Genomic DNA, 21,235 nt, shown 5'->3' on the forward strand with positions numbered 1-21,235 from the left:
GTAGATGTGACATAAAGTCACAATACAGAAGTATTAGTTTTAGGGAGCACAATATACTTTTAATGCTTTTTCTGCCCATTTTTTTTTACTGTAGGGTTTTTAGAATTTTTTTTTAGTTTAAACTCTAAAATATGAAATTTGTTCCGAATAATTGTAAATCCGAAGTGTTGTTGCATTCATATTAATTAAAGTGGCTTATAATGGTGTTTTGTAATACTCTTCCAATTACAAAATACCTTCAGTATCTAGCAAATAACTTTGATTTTGCAGATGCTTGAGAGATTTTGAGGGGCTTTCAGGGGTCTTTGGACCACCCTTCAAGACACTGGTCTAAAGATTATTGTAAGCCAAATATGGTAGCCTTAATATTAGCAACAACTTCACACTACCTACTACTACCTCTCTCTCTATTGTCCTACCCTCTCTTTGGCGCATATGATGTGGTAGAGTACAAGTATGATGGTCTAGGTCATGGGTAGGCAACCTCGGCTCTTTTATGACTCATGGACTTCAACTCCCAGAATTCCTGAGTCAGCTGACTCAGGAATTCTGGGAGTTAAAGTCCATGAGTCATAAAAGAGCCGAGGTTGCCTACCCCTGGTCTAGGTATAAGGCTTTGTTGGGGAATTTAGTTTATTTGCCCATATTTATTTATTTTAAACATGGGAATCAGCTGAGGAATGAGAGGATGGTGACCACTGCAAATGTGCTATTCAATATTTACAATGAGATGGAAATAATATAAAAATTTAATATAAATAATATAAAAATTTAATATAACTATATTATAAATATAACATATATAAATGTTTAATCAGTTTAATTTATGTGCTAGCCCACTTTCTAAATCTTATAACGAGATCCCGAAGCTTTTTTGATAGGAAAGTTGGTATATAGATCACTGGCCTTATCTCCAACTTTCAGTTCTGAAGTAGAAGCAGCCAATAAGTAATTGCCTGCTTCTGATGAAAACTGGATGTATAGCAATGAAAGCTCAATAACTGACTTGGCTTAGAACAGGGGTGTCAAACTTGCAATGTCACGTGACGTGTTGCAATGTATCATGACTTTTTTGCTATTGCCGGCAATGGGGTGGGCGCAGTTTTGCTATGATCCATCTGGCCTGCAGGTCAGCAGTTTGACACCCCTGTCTTAGGAGGTCACTGATAGGAATAACATTTACTGTTATCCTGTTATACCTTAGTAGTTGCTACTGCCAATGATAGGAATGTGAATCATGGAGAATCACCCTATTCTCGCAATCCTCCTTCCCTGAATTATGTGAAAACAGATGCACTATTTGGAAAAGGAATGGCACACATGTTTTGAAGAATGAGGTCTTCCAAGCAGTCCAAAAACATGGCTTCCGTCATTCTGCAAATATAGCATCTTCTTATACAGGATATTATCTTATAAAGACAGGTCAAGCAAATGATCATTATTTGTCTTTCAATATTAAAATTAAAGTACTGTGCATCATCATAGAAACAGAGTTGAACATTCAAGATTATAAGTTTTGAGTTTGACAGAAGGATACAGTTGAACAGCTGTAGACTCTGCATGCCAATGGCTTGAAGGCATTATCAATGAAGAAGACAGATGATAAAAAGCTGATTCTGGAATTAATACAGGGAACTATTTGCATGTGCAGAAGTCAAAGACCCAATTAACAATGGGAGCATTGCAGAAAATTATATTAATTTCAGCAGTCAGGAATAAGAAGTGTTCTACACTGATGTTTAAGTGTTGATGTACACTATACACACATATATTCTCACATGCAAGCATGACCAAAAAAAATGTTTCTTTCCCCCCCCCCCCCCATAATGTTAGCTCTTCTAAGCCATCGCAGAAGTTCTAATACTAATCCAAAATATCTCTTGCAGTAATTGAAATGTATAAGAAATGACTGGAAGAGATTCGTGTCTCTCTTTAAATAAAACTGGGTTATGAAATTTATTTGCAAACAATCTCTAAATCTGGAAGGATGCTATATTCCCTGAAATAATAATTCTAAGAGCTAATGTGTTTTCCGATATTTATGTGGACAAATACACAGAAATAAGGAATAAAGCAGACTCTCACCAAATATTATTTTGTAACTGATTGGACCATAAGTCTCCCTTATAATAAAATCTTGGACAGTCTACATAAGGCAATGACATAGCCACAAAGAAACATTGTCATATTTGTGTTTGTACTGAACGTGCTGTTTCAGTTTTGACTCTTCCTAACTTTTTTCCCATCCTCATTTTCTACAACACCCACTTTCTACAACAATAATAACATAGTTTTCCAAAGGAGCCCTCTTCTCTGCTAAGTCTATTAAGTGTGGAGCCTAATTATCTATCGTAGCTCCACCTTTGAGAGCTAACAGCTAGGGCAAAACAGAAAATCTCCATGGCATTAAAGCATTATTAGTGTATTGCCTGGAGTACTAAAACATAAATGCGATGTAGCACTAACACCAGTGCTTCTCTCCAGAATTTCAATTAGCCTTAAATGAAAGTGTCATAATAGTGTCACTTGCTCTATGCAACACACCTGTTCACATCTGCCTTCCTATTTAGAAAATCAATCTTACTTCGATGCTACCATGTTTCTATTGAGGCTGAGAGATAAAATCAGAAATTTGGATTGTAGCACTTCAGAATGCAGGTGAATCCTAACCTGTCAACATGACAACACTGATGATCCACTGGCAAAAATATGCAAAATAACTATGTAGCACAGGGCTAAAACTAAGTGGATTAGGTCAGTTACTGCCTGAGTAACAGACAACTGTTCTGCAACATGTTTACTGGACTGGACAAATGAACTTTCTCACAAACTCGTTTTGGCTTTCTAGTCAATTATACAATGGGGATGTATCTTGTACATAATAACTCCCACGGTTGGACTTGTATTTTCATTTTAGCATAGAGAAAAATAAACACACACACAAAACCAAACAATATCATTTTAGGATAGGGAAAGTATAATTTAAAAAACTGGATAAAGGAATCCCTTCAGACTTGTCACAGGAGCTGTCCATCTTAGTTGCTTACAAAAGAAAAATGTGGGTGTCATCACAACAAGAGTGTCGAAAGAAAAAATGAATGACTTTGGCTCTGCCCATTAACCCAGCACTATAGTTAATCCAAAAGTTTATTTTTGATGAGATTAAACAACATCACCAACAAAAATGCCCAGCCCTGATGGAAGACTAGCCACTATTTAGAATACTAATAATTTCAGTATCTGTCTTTATTTTTTTTTAAAAAGTCATCACTTGCTTTATATTGAATCCAGCAAGTTCAAGGAACTTTTAAAAGTATTTTATTAACCTTCTTTCAAGTCAGTTAAAAATGTTTATAAACTCAGACTGAATAACTATTTCTGAAAAATGTTTTCTGTGCCTTTTCTGGATGTACATAAACATTCAAAACATTAATAGGCACGAAACTAAGACAAACCATTCTCAACTTAGAAATAGGTAGCTTGGCTTTTTTTCTAATTGTCTTAAAGATTTCCCTTGATATATCATGTCTACACATAAAAAGTATGGCAGAGTGTGCATTGATAACTTCTTTGCAACCACAGTAGCTTAGCTGCCAAATGCTGTGTCTGTGACTATCATGACAAAGTAATTATCTGAGAATCAAACAACTGGATATGATTCAAAGCAAACTCAACATTCAATTACAAAATTTAACCTCGCCACTTAATCAAGACACTCTGTAACTAACTCTAGCTAGCTATCATCCCAACTCATAAGCTTGATGACTCGGTTAGACATACTGTGTAACAGATGTCCAACATACAGCTATGAGCCTTAATCATAAATATGATGTTTTTGTTTGGCATGAAATAACACAGAGAACTTTGCCAGTTTCAAGCAAAAGGCTTGCTGCTGTTAGTGGAAGGAAAAGTACTCTTAAAACATGACCTATCTATCTATAGTTTATTGAAGAAATATTTAAAAAAAACACCACTAATTTGCTGTCAATGATTCATTAAACTCATTCACTAAGTGTCCAGTGACACGGAAAGATAATGACCCACAAGACTTCATATTTTTTAGACTGATCTCCTATCTTGTATAATATTGTTTTAAACCAAAAAAATTCTTTATTTCATGTAATCAATCTTTTAAGATAAAATATGCTGATTATCTAATCACTGAACTATTACTGTAAATAATAGTTAAAGAAGAATCAGGTAGGACCTTAAAGACTAATGAGTTTATTAAAGGTATGACTTTGTGAAATATGCACCACTTTATCAAAGAGAACCCAAAGCTTTTGTAGTCTACAATGTACTTACTGTGATATACTGCATATATCACAAGTGCATTATAATGAAAGTGTGCACTTTAATTATTAGGTTGCTAAAGACTTTGGTGGATTTTTTTTTAGTGGGGATGAGAGATATACTTGCTAGGAGGAGTTTCCACTCTACTCAGTGGGTCTTCTATTAAGTGCCAGCTCCTGTCACTTAATAGAGGTGGCATCTATTTCATTTTAGTGAGATAATAAAAGTGAATTTTATTGGGAATTTCAGTCTTGAGAGAGAAACCAGTTGTACCTTTGGATAAAGCAGTTTGTAGAGTTTCTTTCTTGAAATAATTTTTAACATTAGACAGAGATTAGAGAAACTGCTATATTATTCTGTAATTATTCAGAGAACTTTGAATATAATTAAGAAGTTTCTTATTTAAATGCATATAATTCAGAAGCTGCTTATTTAAATATCATTTTGTCATTTTAATCGTGTCATAAAAAAACTTCCTGAACCACCAATAGTTAAATATAGTATCTATACAGCAAGAAAAGTATATAATAAAATAAATTCTAATAACTTTTTATAAAAAAGATACATTAAAATATATCTTTACTGCAACAAGAAAATATAGCATTACTGGTGGCTCATACTACTTATATGTTCTGCTACATATATATATATATATATTGTTGTTAGCTGTGAAGTCGTGTCTGACCCATCGCAACCCCATGGACAACATTCCTCCAGGCCTTCCTGTCCTTTAACATCTTCTGGAGTCCATTTAAGCTCACGCCTACTGCTTCAGTGACTCCATCCAGCCACCTCATTCTCTGTCGTCCCCTTCTTCTATTGCCCTCAATCTTTCCCAGCATTAGGCTCTTCTCCAGTGAGTCCTTCCTTCTCATTAGGTGGCCAAAGTATTTGAGTTTTAGCTTCAGGATCTGGCCATCTAAAGAGCAGTCAGGGTTGATCTCCTCTAGGACTGACCAGCGCTTGTCCGAGGACGTTTCCGTGATCATGTGGCTGGCATGACTAGACGCCAAAGGCACATGGAATGCTGTTACCTTCCCACCATAGTGGTCCCTATTTTTCTACTTCATTTTTACGTGCTTTCGAACTGCTAGGTTGGCAGAAGCTGGGACGAGTAACAGGCGCTCACTCTGTTACGCGGCACTCGAGATTTGACCCGCCAAACTGCCGACCTTCTGATCAACAAGCTCAGCATCCTAACCCACTGAGCCACCGTGTCCCCATATGTGTGTATATATATGTATATGTATATGTATATGTATATGTATATGTATATGTATATATATATATGTGTGTGTGTGTGTGTGTGTGAGTGTTTGTGTGTATACACCCTTGACCGAAGATTGGTACACTCCTTTATCTGGGATGGTCGTCCTCTTCCACCGAGCACGCAGCTTCGGGAGGGACGCACATGGAGCAGTGAGGGAGGAAGGGGACACCCGCCTAGCCAGCCAGATCAGCCGAATCAACCCTGGTGATCAATGGGGTGACAGATGTCGCAGCCAGATTGCCCTCACATCCATATATGTATACACACACACGCACATATATATATATATACACATGTGCATATATATATATATATATATATATATACAGTATATATATCCTTTGGACCCCCGCCCCTGCGGCTCAAAGCCACACACCGTGGGGATTCCCCTCCCCGCAGTTGCCACGCTGTGGCCCGTGGACTTCAATTCCCAGAATTCCTGAGCCAGCAATGGCTCAGCTTGGAAACCTCTCTCTTTCCCCTTAGCTTGGCTGGCTCAGGATTTCTGGAAGTTGATGTCCAGAGTCATAAAAAAGAGCCAAGATTGCCTACTCCTAAAGCCAATAGAGGGAGGTGGGTTTTTTTTGCAAAAAAAGGTGCCGGAATGCCGTTCTGAGCGTTCTATGAGAAAAAAAGCCCTGCATTTACATACATACATACACACACATGTATACATATACATTCATTCATATATATATATATATATATATATATATATATATATATATATGTGTGTGTGTGTGTGTGTGTGTGTGTGTGTGTGTGTGTGTGTGTGTGTGAATTAAAGGGAATTTGTGTAAAATTTACTTTGTTAGTAAATTTTACACAAATATATGAATTGTCCGGTGTGACTACTGCCTGTTTGATAGCCTTCAAGATAGGCTGAAAACAGGAAATAAAGATATACATACACATATATACACATACACGTGCGCACGCACACATACACACACACACACACATATAGTGTTCCATGATATCCATCATTTTAGTCTTAATTTCTGTTATTTTACAGATGCATAAAATTGTTGCCTGGCTTCTATTATGTATAAAGTCTATTTTTAAGGATCAATTTGGGCCTTCTGCACTATGTATTTTTGCTCTTCCCTTGCTTGCTGATCTTGGTGGGGCAGTCTGCAAGAGTTCCCAAGTAGTTTACTTGGGGCACCTGGGATCTTCTTTGGGCTGGTTGGTTTGGCTGATGAAAAAGAAAGCGGGGTCACATTAACTCTGGTTCCACGTTGCTTTTACAATCTAAGATCACTACAGGACAATAATGCTGCTGATGGTTAGGCTGGTCCAGCAAGGTCTACTTCAACCAAGCAAGGAGAAAGAACAACAAAAAGTACATTACATAGACATCAGCTATGGGAATAAGAAGAATCTACCAATTCCCATATACTCAAGGTCTTTTAGTTTATGAATTCATGAGCTATGGTTTTATGCAAGAAAGGCATCCCATGAAATAAGTCAAAATATTTTTGTTACACAGAAAGCTCCTATTGAAAACTTGAAAACAGTAAATTAAACTGTTAAAGGACTGATATGAATAAATATATAATATGCTATTAATTAGATATTCATCTGGATGGTAGAATATACAGTAGATGAGTCTTACCTTCTTAAACATAAAGCAATAAATAAGATATAAACACGCATGTTGTAGGAAAAGACAATGGCAATATTTCATATGTTTATTTTAGTGTTTATAAAGACAATGTTAGAGCAACCTCGTAAATAACAACCAAGACAACTATTAGTGTTTTAATGTGGTTTACTCCCAGTAAGCAAGTTATTATAGTTCAAATATAAATCTTAAGAAATGGGGGCAATGGTTACTTGTGCCAAGAAACTTTTACAGGAAAGAGGGAAATATTATAACTAGAACATTTTGTTTAAAACAGGATTTTAAAAATACTACTTCTGTGTTTTGAAAGCATGTCGCTGCTGATGATTACAAGATTGCCTACTGATTGTTGGGGGCAATTAAGCTGACTTTGTAATAATGCCGCTTGGGGGGGGTGTGAAAAAGCCCCAATAAGCAGGCATATACATAGAATGAAGGCTACTGCTAAGTTTGTAAGCCACCCTGAGTCTTCGGAGAAGGGCGGGATATAAATGGAATAAAAATAAAAATAAATAAAATAAAAAATAAATAAGATTGTGGAACACAGAAACCTTATAGGTTTTGCTATCTGGGACCGCTTGGATGAAGGACATTTTGCCTTTATAGCGCCAGATTCCTGCTTTGATAAAATGAGGGTGTTTTTTGTTTTTTGTTTTTCAGATTGCTAGGTACGGGTAGGAATAACCCCAAGGAAAACTGTTAAGTTTCTACACACGCTGAAATTCAGTGGGAAAGGGCATAGGAAAAGGCGTGCTTTAGGACCCAGAAAGCCTCGTCTGGCGGTTCTTGTGCAGATCACTGGGAGACTCTAAAAGGGTCCGGTTTTAATTCTGCCTCTAATCTCTGCAAGAGCCGCGCTTCTCTCGCCGGCTCAAGGTTGGGTTGATCCTCGCCGTGGCTCTCTCTGGATTTTCGCTCGCTGTTCCCGCCCGAAACTATGTCGCCGGTTCCTTTGCCATGGAAGCCGTGGGAGAAAAAGTGAGTTCAGATGCTCGAGCCTGAGGTCGCGGCATAAAGGACGGGGGTACAAAAATGAAGACGTTGATGGTAAGTCAGTGGATCCCCAGATCGCCGCGAGGACTTGAAACCGAGACCATGAGATTCGGCGTGGGGTTGTGTTTTTTTTCTCGGATAGACTCTCGGGGAGGCTGGATTTGTAATTTCAGCCGGGGCTCGGTGTACTGGCGATGGGCATTTGGGAAAACCCGCAAGAAGGGGCGAGTAACTTTCCGTTGCTTGCCTTTCTTTGGAAAGCGGTTGGCAGCGTCGGGATCGGGGGTTGGCGGGGAAAGAGGAATCCAGCTTGAAATGCAGGGATGTGGGTCGCCCTCAGTAAATCCTAAGAGTGGCGAGGATAAGATTTTGGTACTTTGGAGCAGCAATCTCCCACCCAGCATTTTTAAGGCTCTCTCTCTCTCTATATATATATATATATAGTTGCATATATTCATTCACGCCTTAATTTTGGAGAGAGCGAGCGGGGGTTGCAAATCTCTAGATTCAAAGCGCAAGCCAAACTGAGAGGTCGGCGGGGATGCCAAAGGAAAAAGGTAGGCGAGCCCGAGAGGGGTGTGGATAAGAGAAAGGGCTAAAGAAGCGGCGGAACTAGGAGGAGAGCGGGCAACGCGTTGCAACCTCCAAGTGCGCTTTCCACGTTTTGCTTTTGGAACTTGCAAAAAAAGGCTGAGCCTAGGCGCGCGGGCTCTTTCCGCCCCTCAGGCGAGAATTTGCAAACGAAGACGTTGGGGCAACCTTCTTCCCCGCTTCCTCCTCAAGCTCCCCTTTATTCCGAATAGATCAGAAAAACACAATTCCAAAAACAACACAAAACAAAACAAAACCAACCCCTCCAGCCCTTCCAGAAGGAAGTCCAAACTTCCACAGCCTGCGAGCCCGCTTCACCAAGGGGCGTGCGTCAGGGTACGCGAGCTCCTTCGGCAGCCTGATGGGGAAAAGAGAGAAAGAGAGAGAGAGAGAGAACGGGGAGCCTCGCCGACAAGTCAGTCAAGCCAGCCAAGAGTCCGTCCGGGCGTTTGCGGCATTGCCTAATTGCGGGGAGAGGGCAAAACCGGCGGGAAATCGCAGGCAGGCAGGCGCGCGCCGCTGCGAGTCGCGCGACGCGGGAAGGAAAGCCGCGGGGAGGGAGGCTGCGGAGCTAGCGGCGGCCGAGCGGCGTTACCTTTGCCGCCGCCATCCCGCTTATTGCTGCTTGTGAGGAGGTCCGGCGCTTTTTCCTCGCTGCCGCCCTCTCGCCAGGCTCAGCCCTGACCCGAGCTGCGTCCGGCGGCTTCTCAGCCTCTGCTTGCCCCTCCCTCCCTCCTTACAGCGCCATGGGCTGGCTGTGTCTTTAGCGCTCACCACCATGTGCACGAGCGTGTTGCTTATGTACGGCGGCATCGGGAGCGGCGGCGGCGGCAGTAGCAGCGCTGGCAATGACGGTACCGGCGCCAGAAGGGCTTTGAAAGAGCAAGTCCAGCAGCAGCGGCAGCGGCAGCAGCAGCAGGTGACGGCGACGACCATCCCCTTTCGGAAGCCGGAGAGGCAGCGGCGCTTGGGCACTGCCTCCCCGCCGCCCTTTCCCGGCCTCGCCGACCGTCCTTTGGAAGGCTACATCAGCGTCCTGGATCACAAGGTGAGAGCAAAGAAGCGGTCTGCAGCGGAGGGAGGCGCCAGGCGGGTGATTGACGTTTGAGATTGAGCTCCTCTTTGCCTCCCGCTTTAAAGAGCGAGGTCGAAGGGTTTTTTTTGTGGAGGGGGGGGAGGAGGAGGAGGAAGATTGCAAAGGAGACCAAAAGGTGAGAAAGGAAAGATGGTATATAGCAGGGGTCTTCAAACTTGGCCCTTTTATGACTTGTGGACTTCAACTCCCAGAATTCCTCAGCCAGCTTTGCTGGCTGAGGAATTCTGGGAGTTGAAGTCCACAAGTCATAAAAGGGCCAAGTTTGAAGACCCCTGGTATAGGCACTCTGTTCTTTTGTAGCCTGGCAATCGAGAGTGGAGGTTTCAAATGCACGGTGGTCTTTTTTCTGACATGTTGACAAGCTAAAGAGAAGTAGGGCTGTGGGATGTTTTTAGCGTAGCAGCCGAGCTGTCTTTGGAACGGTTCCTCTGTATTCTGGATAATTGCAATCTATAAAGAATAAGGTTGGTTTCAACAGCAGGCTTGAGAGACTCTGAAGACCAAGCGCCACATCTCTCCCACAGGTTGTTGCAGATGAATGTTTAATTTGGTAGCCATGCTAGACTGGTTTTGAGTTAATTGACAAATAGTTTACAGCATGTTCTATTTCCTTGGAAATATTTGCCCTGCTCTCAAAGGTCAAGCAGCCACTCAGGCAGATCCTAAAATTATCAAACACATAAATTGCTTTGATCATTCTGCTTTGCTGGAGTAGTTCTATAAAAAAGAAGGCAATTTTTAAAGGGGACATCTTACTTTTAAAACGTCATTTATGAACCAAAATAGAAAGTTTCTGCTACTTGGAACATCTGTGATACGGATTTTTTATTATTATTATTCTTTGGTAGATTTGACAAGGTCAGCAGCGTTCAAGACATTAAAGAAAAAAATAATTTACAATTACATGTCTGTTTAAAAAATAAATTGTTTATTGTGCTGATTAAGAAGCCAGGGTGAGTGAGTATGTGGAATAATTCTCTGTGTATTATTCCTAAAACAGTCAAGAGTGGAAAAAACCCCCAAAACTGGAAACCTAGTCTAGTTCAGAAAACTTTTAAGATACAATTTTTATTTATTTTACTTCATTTTACTTCATGTTCTATTAGTGCAGCAAGAGATGCTAAAAAGGCTCTTTTTAAACAATTTATATCCTCTCTGCCTTAAAATAATTTTAAAATTTTAAAATGAAGAATAATAAAACCTATATACATTCATTTCATGTCTCTTGAAAGTAGCTGTATCCTAGTTCTAAGGCTCAGCAGGAACCCTGCACGATACAGCTGCTTTTTTTTAAAAGTACCAGGTTCATGCTGTCTTCTTTCTATACCACCTCTTCTGAATCATTCTAGAAGACTGCATAACCAGATTATTTGCCGTGCTAAAGAGTTCAGAAAGAGGAATTTAACCATTTGTATGCCATTGCCAGAAAAACTTCATAAATTTCTCCATGCTTCTCCCTTCTGTCATTCCTCCTGAGTTCATAGTAAGACCAACCATTATGGAATTACCAATCAGTAAGAACTGCTTATTCCAGGAAGTGTGTTTGTGGAGTGTAGCATCAACACCTTTCTGCAAGCAGTGCTTTTTTTTTAATGGATTAGTGTTTTCTTAGCGCATTCATTTGCAGACTATTAATGTATTGTTTTAATCTTTGCTACAGAGGTGGAATGTTTTCTGCTTAAAGTTGGCTACAGTTGAAAGAACCACGCGTGCCTAAGAATTAAAGCTAAGTAATAGTCTCCAGGGGTCAACTAGACGTAAGGGCATCTTTTTATTATTATTATTGCCTACAATATTATATTATACCTATGGCCAACCTAAGGATTTTTATGTAATTTTTAATGATCAGTAAATGTTGCCCATGGAATAGTAATGCTAATTTAAATAGTTCTGTTTGTAACTTTAACTAGTGTTATTACTTCTTGATACAATATTCTGAGGTTGAGTTATCTTTTGATTAGTTTTGTTTCTCCTCCTGTGGCAGAATGAAGCTTTAATTATTTATTTCCTGTCATTCTATCTTTTCTTTTTTAAAATGACAAAATAGTATTTTTTTAAAAACAACAACAACCCAATACTTTAATAGAAGGAAAGCAAGAAAATCTGTAACTCGGACTATTCTCTATTTCAGAAAAAAAATTGTCTTAACTTCATTTTGGTTGTTTAGAGAGTTTGGTGAGTAAATAAAACATTTGCTGTCACTAATTCCACCCTCAATCTCAGCCCAAATCAATAGGAACAATATGATTTGTAGAAACTACAAAAAAGTTCATTTAATCAAAGAGTGCCTAAAAGTATTTATGTTAGAACTCATCCTGTAGATTTTGTCAATAAATCAAATAACGTGGGAGAAATTCTCAGAAAATATTGGAATTAAATGACACCAATCACAAAAGAATTTAAATGTTTCATTCAAAGCGAGAGGAAAGAACAGTAATTCCAGATAAAAGAACTAGTCTAAAAATAATGGTTCTGGAGGCTATGTCTAATAAGCCTTACAAATGGAGGATATGGTGAAAATTGCAGTGTTCCATCCCAATTTAAGCTGTTTTATTATTTACATTTATAGCATCTTTGTCAAAGTACCATAATTACTGTGAGTTAACCCTGATCATATTTCAAATGTCAACAGTTGCATCCATCTCTAAGTTTGATCCAATGAAGGCAGAGTTGCTTTTTCCACAATGAAACCTCAGTGTGAGTAATTTTAATAAAAATGAGGCAGTTTGTACTGAAAAAACAAAGCGATGCTGATGATTTGCATGTCTGTTATATAGAATTCATTTAAAAAGGAAATATTAGTATTATTCCTTAAAGAAAAAACTCTTTTTATTCTAAATTAATTGCCATCTGGCAGTAAAATCGCTTTCCATAGAAATTGTTTTGGGGAAAGAAATTCTTCATATATAAGTTAAGATAAGCATTTTCAGTAGAGAGCATACTAAGCAAAGTTCTGAGGACTTGGATAGATTATTCTTAAATGCATTCACTGAATAAGATAACCAGTATATAATATTTAATTAGAAGGCAATGTTATGCGTAGAAACAGTATTGCAATTAAATGTGTGATGAAATGTTTGCAAATAGTTCGTACTTCCATAGTCTTCTGTGGTATTGAACAACACTGTTGGGTACATCATTATTTTGTGTAAATCAATGAGAGATATTACTGGTATTTGAGAACAAAGAATATAGTCTTTATTCCGTTCTAGGGAGACCGTTTTGTAACAGTTATAAAAGAGAAAATCTATTGAGAGTTGCTGCTTCATCTCTTTTCTGATACAAGATAAGTCCATTACTTAGCCAGTGATAGAATATATCACCTACTCAGTTCAAGCCTTATATCAATTCAGTTTTACTCTGGAGGGTGAAAAATTTTCAAATATAGCAGAGATGTGATAATATTGAGTATATAATCCAATATTTGCTGGATAACAGATCTAACTGGGGGGACCTTTTTTTCCAGAGAAACCAATTGAGATATATTTGTATGGCTGTAGATCATTTTCTCAAACTTTTCCCAATCTGATTACTATTGGTCCATTAACATTTGTTTATGAGAAACAAATAGTTTTTGTTAGTGTTTTCTTAAATAGGAAAAAAAAATCCTTTCAGAGCATTTTAAAGAAGTAAGTAGTAAGACATTCCTTGCCTTCAGATGGATATAAGAGATGTAGCATAAAAGGAAAAAGGATTTGGGACAAGACAAACTTAAACGTCCCAAAAGTGCTTTTCCTGAAGAACCTTCTTGGATGAGAAGTGAAACGTTTTCATAAAAAAACAAGAAAGTCCTTTGGAAAAAGCTTTTTTTGGACAACCATGACCTGGATGACTTAAGAATATCCATAGGCATGTGGCAAACTGCATATATATTTTTTAAAAAAAATAAATACAGATTTTATAGTTTCCAACTGGAATAAAAACTGTTCAAGAGAAGGAATCAGTTGTTACTCATGGTATTTTAATCAAAGAAGCGGCCTGCTTCTAAATTTTCTGTGTATCTCTTTGAGCCACAAAATATGAATTGGTATGTGAAAACTAAGAACAATGCTTCATGAGGCTGAAATCTGCAACTGATGGGAGTATTGTTGCTTCTTTCCTTCTCAGTAGTTAAGACTTCATCAAAGGCAGACATGTCAAACACAAGGCCAGGGGGCCGGATGCGGCCCGCGAAGTTGTTTCATGCGGCCCGCAAAGCCATCCTGGAAACAGTGAGGGAACGGCCCCCACTGCCTTGGCCCTGGCCCTGGTCCCATCTCCTTCTGCCAGAGACCCTCAGATCTGTCCCACTCCTGCCCAGGCCCCCATAGGCACCCTTGATGAGAACGATGTAGAGCTGGCCATGCCCACCCAGTAGGCCATATGCACTCTAGCCACGCCCACCCAGTAGGCCACGCCCACCCAGCCCCCTGAGGGCAACCACACTGCTGATGCAGCCCTCAATGAAATTGAGTTTGACATCCCTGATGCTTCTTTGTATATATTTTTATATACCGTATATACTTGAGTATAAGCCGACTCGAGTATAAGCCGAGACCCCCAATTTCACCCCCAAAAACTGGAAAAAGTTATTGACTCGAGTATAAGCCGATCCGCCGTTCTGCAAGCCTCTGCCGCCAGCAGAGGCTCGATCCGCCATTTTGCAAGCCTGAATACACAGGAATACCCTGTGTGGCCGCGGCTCGTCGGCAGGTCTCCGTTCCTCCTGCCGACCTTTGGGGAGGTTTGGGCGCCTCCCCAAACCTCCCCAAACCTCGGCAGGTCTCCGTTCCTCCTGCCGACCTTTGGGGAGGTTTGGGCGCCTCCCCAAACCTCCCCAAACCTCGGCAGGTCTCCGTTCCTCCTGCCGACCTTTGGGGAGGTTTGGGCGCCTCCCCAAACCTCTGCAGGTCTCCGTTCCTCCGCGCAGACCTGCCGACCTTTGGGGAGGTTTGGGCGCCTCCCCAAACCTCGGCAGGTCTCCGTTCCTCCTGCCGACCTTTGGGGAGGTTTGGGCGCCTCCCCAAACCTCCCCAAACCTCGGCAGGTCTCCGTTCCTCCTGCCGACCTTTGGGGAGGTTTGGGCGCCTCCCCAAACCTCGGCAGGTCTCCGTTCCTCCTGCCGACCTTTGGGGAGGTTTGGGCGCCTCCCCAAACCTCGGCAGGTCTCCGTTCCTCCTGCCGACCTTTGGGGAGGTTTGGACGCCTCCCCAAACCTCCCCAAACCTCGGCAGGTCTCCGTTCCTCCTGCCGACCTTTGGGGAGGTTTGGGCACCTCCCCAAACCTCCCCAAACCTCGGCAGGTCTCCGTTCCTCCGCGCAGACCTGGCGACCTTTGGGGAGGTTTGGGCGCCTCCCCAAACCTCGGCAGGTCTCCGTTCCTCCTGCCGACCTTTGGGGAGGTTTGGGCGCCTCCCCAAACCTCCCCAAACCTCGGCAGGTCTCCGTTCCTCCTGCCGACCTTTGGGGAGGTTTGGGCGCCTCCCCAAACCTCCCCAAACCTCTGCAGGTCTCCGTTCCTCCACGCAGACCTGCCGACCTTTGGGGAGGTTTGGGCGCCTCCCCAAACCTCCCCAAACCTCGGCAGGTCTCCGTTCCTCCTGCCGACCTTTGGGGAGGTTTGGGCGCCTCCCCAAACCTCGGCAGGTCTCCGTTCCTCCTGCCGACCTTTGGGGAGGTTTGGGCGCCTCCCCAAACCTCCCCAAACCTCGGCAGGTCTCCGTTCTTCCTGCCGACCTTTGGGGAGGTTTGGGCGCCTCCCCAAACCTCGGCAGGTCTCCGTTCCTCCTGCCGACCTTTGGGGAGGTTTGGGCGCCTCCCCAAACCTCCCCAAACCTCGGCAGGTCTCCGTTCTTCCTGCCGACCTTTGGGGAGGTTTGGGCGCCTCCCCAAACCTCCCCAAACCTCAGCAGGTCTCCGTTCCTGTTTGGGGAGGTTTGGGCGCCTCCCCAAACCTCGGCAGGTCTCCGTTCCTCCGCGCAGACCTGCCGACCTTTGGGGAGGTTTGGGCGCCTCCCCAAACCTCCCCAAACCTCGGCAGGTCTCCGTTCCTGTTTGGGGAGGTTTGGGCGCCTCCCCAAACCTCCCCAAACCTCGGCAGGTCTCCGTTCCTCCGCGCAGACCTGCCGACGTTTGGGGAGGTTTGGGGAGGCGCCCAAACCTCCCCAAAGGTCGGCAGGAAGAACGGAGACCTGCCGACGTTTGGGGAGGTTTGGGGAGGCGCCCAAACCTCCCCAAAGGTCGGCAGGTCTGCGCGGAGGAACGGAGACCTGCCGAGGTTTGGGGAGGTTTGGGGAGGCGCCCAAACCTCCCCAAACAGGAACGGAGACCTGCCGAGGTTTGGGGAGGTTTGGGGAGGCGCCCAAACCTCCCCAAACAGGAACGGAGACCTGCCGAGGTTTGGGGAGGTTTGGGGAGGCGCCCAAACCTCCCCAAACGTCGGCAGGTCTGCGCGGAGGAACGGAGACCTGCCGAGGTTTGGGGAGGTTTGGGGAGGCGCCCAAACCTCCCCAAACAGGAACGGAGACCTGCCGAGGTTTGGGGACGTTTGGGGAGGCGCCCAAACCTCCCCAAAGGTCGGCAGGTCTGCGCGGAGGAACGGAGACCTGCCGAGGTTTGGGGAGGTTTGGGGAGGCGCCCAAACCTCCCCAAACTGGAACGGAGACCTGCCGAGGTTTGGGGACGTTTGGGGAGGCGCCCAAACCTCCCCAAAGGTCGGCAGGTCTGCGCGGAGGAACGGAGACCTGCCGAGGTTTGGGGAGGTTTGGGGAGGCGCCCAAACCTCCCCAAACAGGAACGGAGACCTGCCGAGGTTTGGGGAGGTTTGGGGAGGCGCCCAAACCTCCCCAAACGTCGGCAGGTCTGCGCGGAGGAACGGAGACCTGCCGAGGTTTGGGGAGGTTTGGGGAGGCGCCCAAACCTCCCCAAACAGGAACGGAGACCTGCCGAGGTTTGGGGACGTTTGGGGAGGCGCCCAAACCTCCCCAAAGGTCGGCAGGTCTGCGCGGAGGAACGGAGACCTGCCGAGGTTTGGGGAGGCGCCCAAACCTCCCCAAACAGGAACGGAGACCTGCCGAGGTTTGGGGAGGCGCCCAAACCTCCCCAAACGTCGGCAGGTCTGCGCGGAGGAACGGAGACCTGCCGAGGTTTGGGGAGGCGCCCAAACCTCCCCAAACAGGAACGGAGACCTGCCGAGGTTTGGGGAGGTTTGGGGAGGCGCCCAAACCTCCCCAAAGGTCGGCAGGAAGAACGGAGACCTGCCGAGGTTTGGGGAGGTTTGGGGAGGCGCCCAAACCTCCCCAAACAGGAACGGAGACCTGCCGAGGTTTGGGGAGGTTTGGGGAGGCGCCCAAACCTCCCCAAACGTCGGCAGGTCTGCGCGGAGGAACGGAGACCTGCCGAGGTTTGGGGAGGCGCCCAAACCTCCCCAAAGGTCGGCAGGAGGAACGGAGACCTGCCGAGGTTTGGGGAGGTTTGGGGAGGCGCCCAAACCTCCCCAAAGGTCGGCAGGAGGAACGGAGACCTGCCGAGGTTTGGGGAGGTTTGGGGAGGCGCCCAAACCTCCCCAAACGTCGGCAGGTCTGCGCGGAGGAACGGAGACCTGCCGAGGTTTGGGGAGGCGCCCAAACCTCCCCAAACGTCGGCAAGTCTCCGTTCCTCCGCGCCCTGCCTGCCTGCTTCTTTCCGCTGCGGAAAGAAGCAGGCAGGCAAGGCGCGGAGTTTGGGGAGGTGCGCGCGCACCTCCCCAAACCTCCCCAAACTTCGGCAGGTCTCGGACGGCGGTGGCTTGGGAGAGGTGCGGGCGATCCCGGAAGCACCAAAGCCTCGGCCGCGCACAAGTCCTCGGTAAGTTTTTTTGTTGACTGGAGTATAAGCCGAAGTGGAATTTTTCAGCCCAAAAAGTGGGCTGAAAAATTCGGCTTATACTCAAGTATATACGGTATACTGTATTTTCCCAACAATGAGGTGGGTTGGGCTGAGAGAGAATGACTGGCCCCAAATCATCCAGCTGACTTCCCTGCCCAAGGCAGGACTAGAATTCACAGTTTCCTAGTTTTCTAGCCTGTGCCTTAACAACTATACCAAACTGGCTTTTTAATAATTCGGCCACAAATTTGTTGTTGGTAGAAGCTGCAAACAGGCTTTCTTTTGGGGTCACTAGATACTGAATTGAATTGTTTGGGCTAACCTCATTTAATTTAGAATTTAAAATTAATTATTTTTAAAAGTAGGAAAATATTAAGGGATAATTGTACCCTAGAATCAATTATTTTATACTTAGTTACAGATTAGTGTCTTTTACAGAGTCATGCTATCTTCCTGACATAATATGGATGTCCCTCGCCATCTATAATGTTTTTCAGTTTTCTAGAGTGATCCACTTCCAAGTATTAACTAGGACCAAATAAATCAATGATGCAATCTTTGATAGGTTTACTTGAACATAACTTCATAGAACTTTGAATAATCCATATACTTAGGATTGCCACTTTTGTCATTTTAAATAAATATTATACAGTATCATATTTTACAGATGGAAATTTGAGGGTTCCTTAATGAAATAATTTTGATTAAATTTTACAGGCAAATCTTATATTTTAGAGCAATTACATAGCTTGAAATCTAGACATCTTTCCTAATCCTGCTGAGTAATTGGTTTATGCATAACAAAAAAATTCATTTTCTTATATGTCAAACCAATAAAAAAAATACCACTTAGAAGGAATATTACTGTCTAATTGGTAGCTAGAAATATTCATTTCCCATTGTAACGTGATGTTCTGTTATGTGGATTGTTCTGAATGAAGGCCACTGACATTAGCATTGAAGAAAAATGCAGCCATTACATTTTATGAACTATTACAATATAATAATTGTAACATATATGCTTAATGGTGGCAGCTTTGATAAATCCTCCATCAGACTTGAATAAAAAAAAGCATTGAGTAAATTTATCAGAACTTGAAGTTAAACTGAGTATTTGAGTTGTGTATAATGCTGAAAAGCTTTGCCCATCAGTGTCTATCTGCAAAGTCATTTTCCCCTCCCTCTGTGGCTTCCCGTGCACCGTGAAAATCTGTTGTAGAGAGACTGTAGCTCTCATGTGTATATTAGGGAAAAGAAGAAAGAAAAAAATAATTGCAGAAGCAGAAGTCCTCTCATGGAATAGCAAACAAGATGTTATCATACCCTACTAGTTAATTGCAGAGCCTCTAGATGCTTAGCACTGGCTGTTAGAATATTGATTACTTACTATTATGTTCTAAATGACCATGGAATTACTTAATCATGAGCCCTCTGCCAAATTCTTCATATGCTGCAATCTTCTTTAACAACATAACTGCTGACCGAATACAGGGAGCAACTAAGCATACAATTGCTTCACTGCATTTCCAGTTGTACAGGTCCTAATAAATCACTCAGACCCTTCTGTTTTCATTTAAAATTTTAACCATGTGACCACAGGCTTTTTCTTGTCCTCAGTAGCATTAATTCCATTATTTCTTTGAGCTGGAAAAATGCCATTGCCGGGTTCATTTCATTTACCGGTAGGTTCTTCTTGTTTAAACTTTCACTCTGTATTAAGTAATAACATTCTGCCGGTATTAAAAAGAAATGGAACCATGTTAGAAGATTGTACCTTTAGCCGAATGTCAATTCTCATTTTATAGCAAAGCAGTTGTCTATCCTGACTTGGCCCCAACACTATCATCTTTATTCATTATTGGCATGATCAACATAAAAATATAATTGGTGTGCTCCGCATTTAAAATTTCTTGCTGGCAATCATTTCCTATCTAGAATCATATCTGTAAACATGACAGATTTCTTATTTGGGTTATTTGAATGCAAAACGGATACTTTTCTTAGCAAGAGGGTTGCTTTGAAGGTAACTTTAAACTTAAATGCCATTTTTAAAGATGGATGAGTATGTGGTAAAGTGATACAATTAATTAAGTGTGTGATCACATCTCTCCACTACAAGTGGAGTCACTGGTAGCAGTCTATTGAAGAAGCCTGTACATACAATTCAGAGTCCAAGGCAGGGAATATGATCAAGGCAAGATGCCAGAATACATCATTTGACAGCAACAAGATGAAGTAGTAGTTCACATTAGTCTGATATGAGAGCAAGATCCCAGAGACTCTACATAATGTAGAACCAGTTCCCATATTTCATCTTGCTACTATGTGGAAGGAATTTCATATTATTCTCTAGTGGCTAGCCTCAAAACAGCAATAACTTGTGTGCATCTTGCTCCATTCCGCCCCACTGTTTAATTGTAAATTATTATGATGATTACTTATTGTTTCAATGTTTACTGGCTTTTAATGTTTGTAAACCACTCAGAGTCACTAGGTGAGATGGGTGGCACACAGGTCTAATAAACAATAAAATAAAATAAATTGATGCCATTAGTTCAGTAATGCTATATACACAGACTAATCAGGAAGTTGCAGGCAATCAGCCAGGTACATCATACATCTGAGATAAAACGTTATTCTAGATAAATTCATAAGTCATGGTATGGCTGACTCATATCTACCTATATGTCTTGGAACATCCTAATTACTGGAAATGTACAGAGGGGAAAAAATTAAGTTACAGGTAGTCCTTGACTTACAGCCATTCGTTGAGTGACTGTTTCAAGTTACAATGGCACTGGAAAAAATGACTTATGGCTGTTTTTCACATTTATGAGTGTTGCGTCATCCCCATGATCACGTGATCAAAATTGGATTGCTTGACAACTGGTTTATATTTATGGTGGTTGCAGTGTCCTGGGGTCATGTATGAGACTATATAAATGAGGCATATTGACCATTATGATGGCATTTATAGAATTTACAGTTTTTTAAAATACAGGTAGTCGTCAACTACAACTGAGCCCAAAATTTCTGTTGCTAAGTGAGACATTTTGTCCCACTTTATGATTTTTCTTGCCACATTTGTTAAGTGAATCACTGCAATTGTTAAACTAGTCACATGGTTGTTAAATGACCAGAAGGTCACAAAAGGTGGTCAGAAGGTCAGGACACTACAACCATCATAATATACGAATCAATTGTCAAGCATCCAAATGTAAATCACGGGAATGGTGCAGTGGTCATAAGTGTGAAAAATGGTCCTAAGTCACTTTTTACAGTGCTGTTGTAACTTCAAATGGACACTAAATGAAGTGTTGTAAGTCAAGGACTACCCGTTTTGTTATCATTTTGCTCTTAACATGCTGTTCGTGTTAGCCTACATTGTTTAATTCATGTACAAATGATGGCTAACTGCCTACAGCCAGGAGTTCGATCCTGACCGGCTCAAGGGTGACTCAGCCTTCCATCCTTCTAAGGTCAGTAAAGTGAGGACCCAGGTTGTTGGAGGCAATATGCT

The 21,235-nt window shown here is 42.6% G+C and overlaps 1 protein-coding gene across 1 annotated transcript in view; it reads left to right on the plus strand.

The window, feature by feature from the left end:
* Positions 1 to 8,222: 8,222 nt before the first annotated feature.
* Positions 8,223 to 21,235, plus strand: part of ST6GALNAC5 (ST6 N-acetylgalactosaminide alpha-2,6-sialyltransferase 5) — a gene marked incomplete at its 5' end in the record, with an annotated part of 94,272 nt that continues 81,259 nt past the window's right edge. The window contains 2 exons of the mRNA XM_081325495.1: positions 8,223 to 8,237; positions 9,517 to 9,822. Coding sequence (XP_081181621.1) covers positions 8,223 to 8,237; positions 9,517 to 9,822 — 321 coding nt within the window. The remainder of the gene's footprint in view (positions 8,238 to 9,516; positions 9,823 to 21,235) is intronic.

This window comes from Vipera berus (assembly GCF_964194415.1).
Source record: "Vipera berus genome assembly, chromosome: 3".
Lineage (NCBI taxonomy): Eukaryota > Metazoa > Chordata > Lepidosauria > Squamata > Viperidae > Vipera > Vipera berus.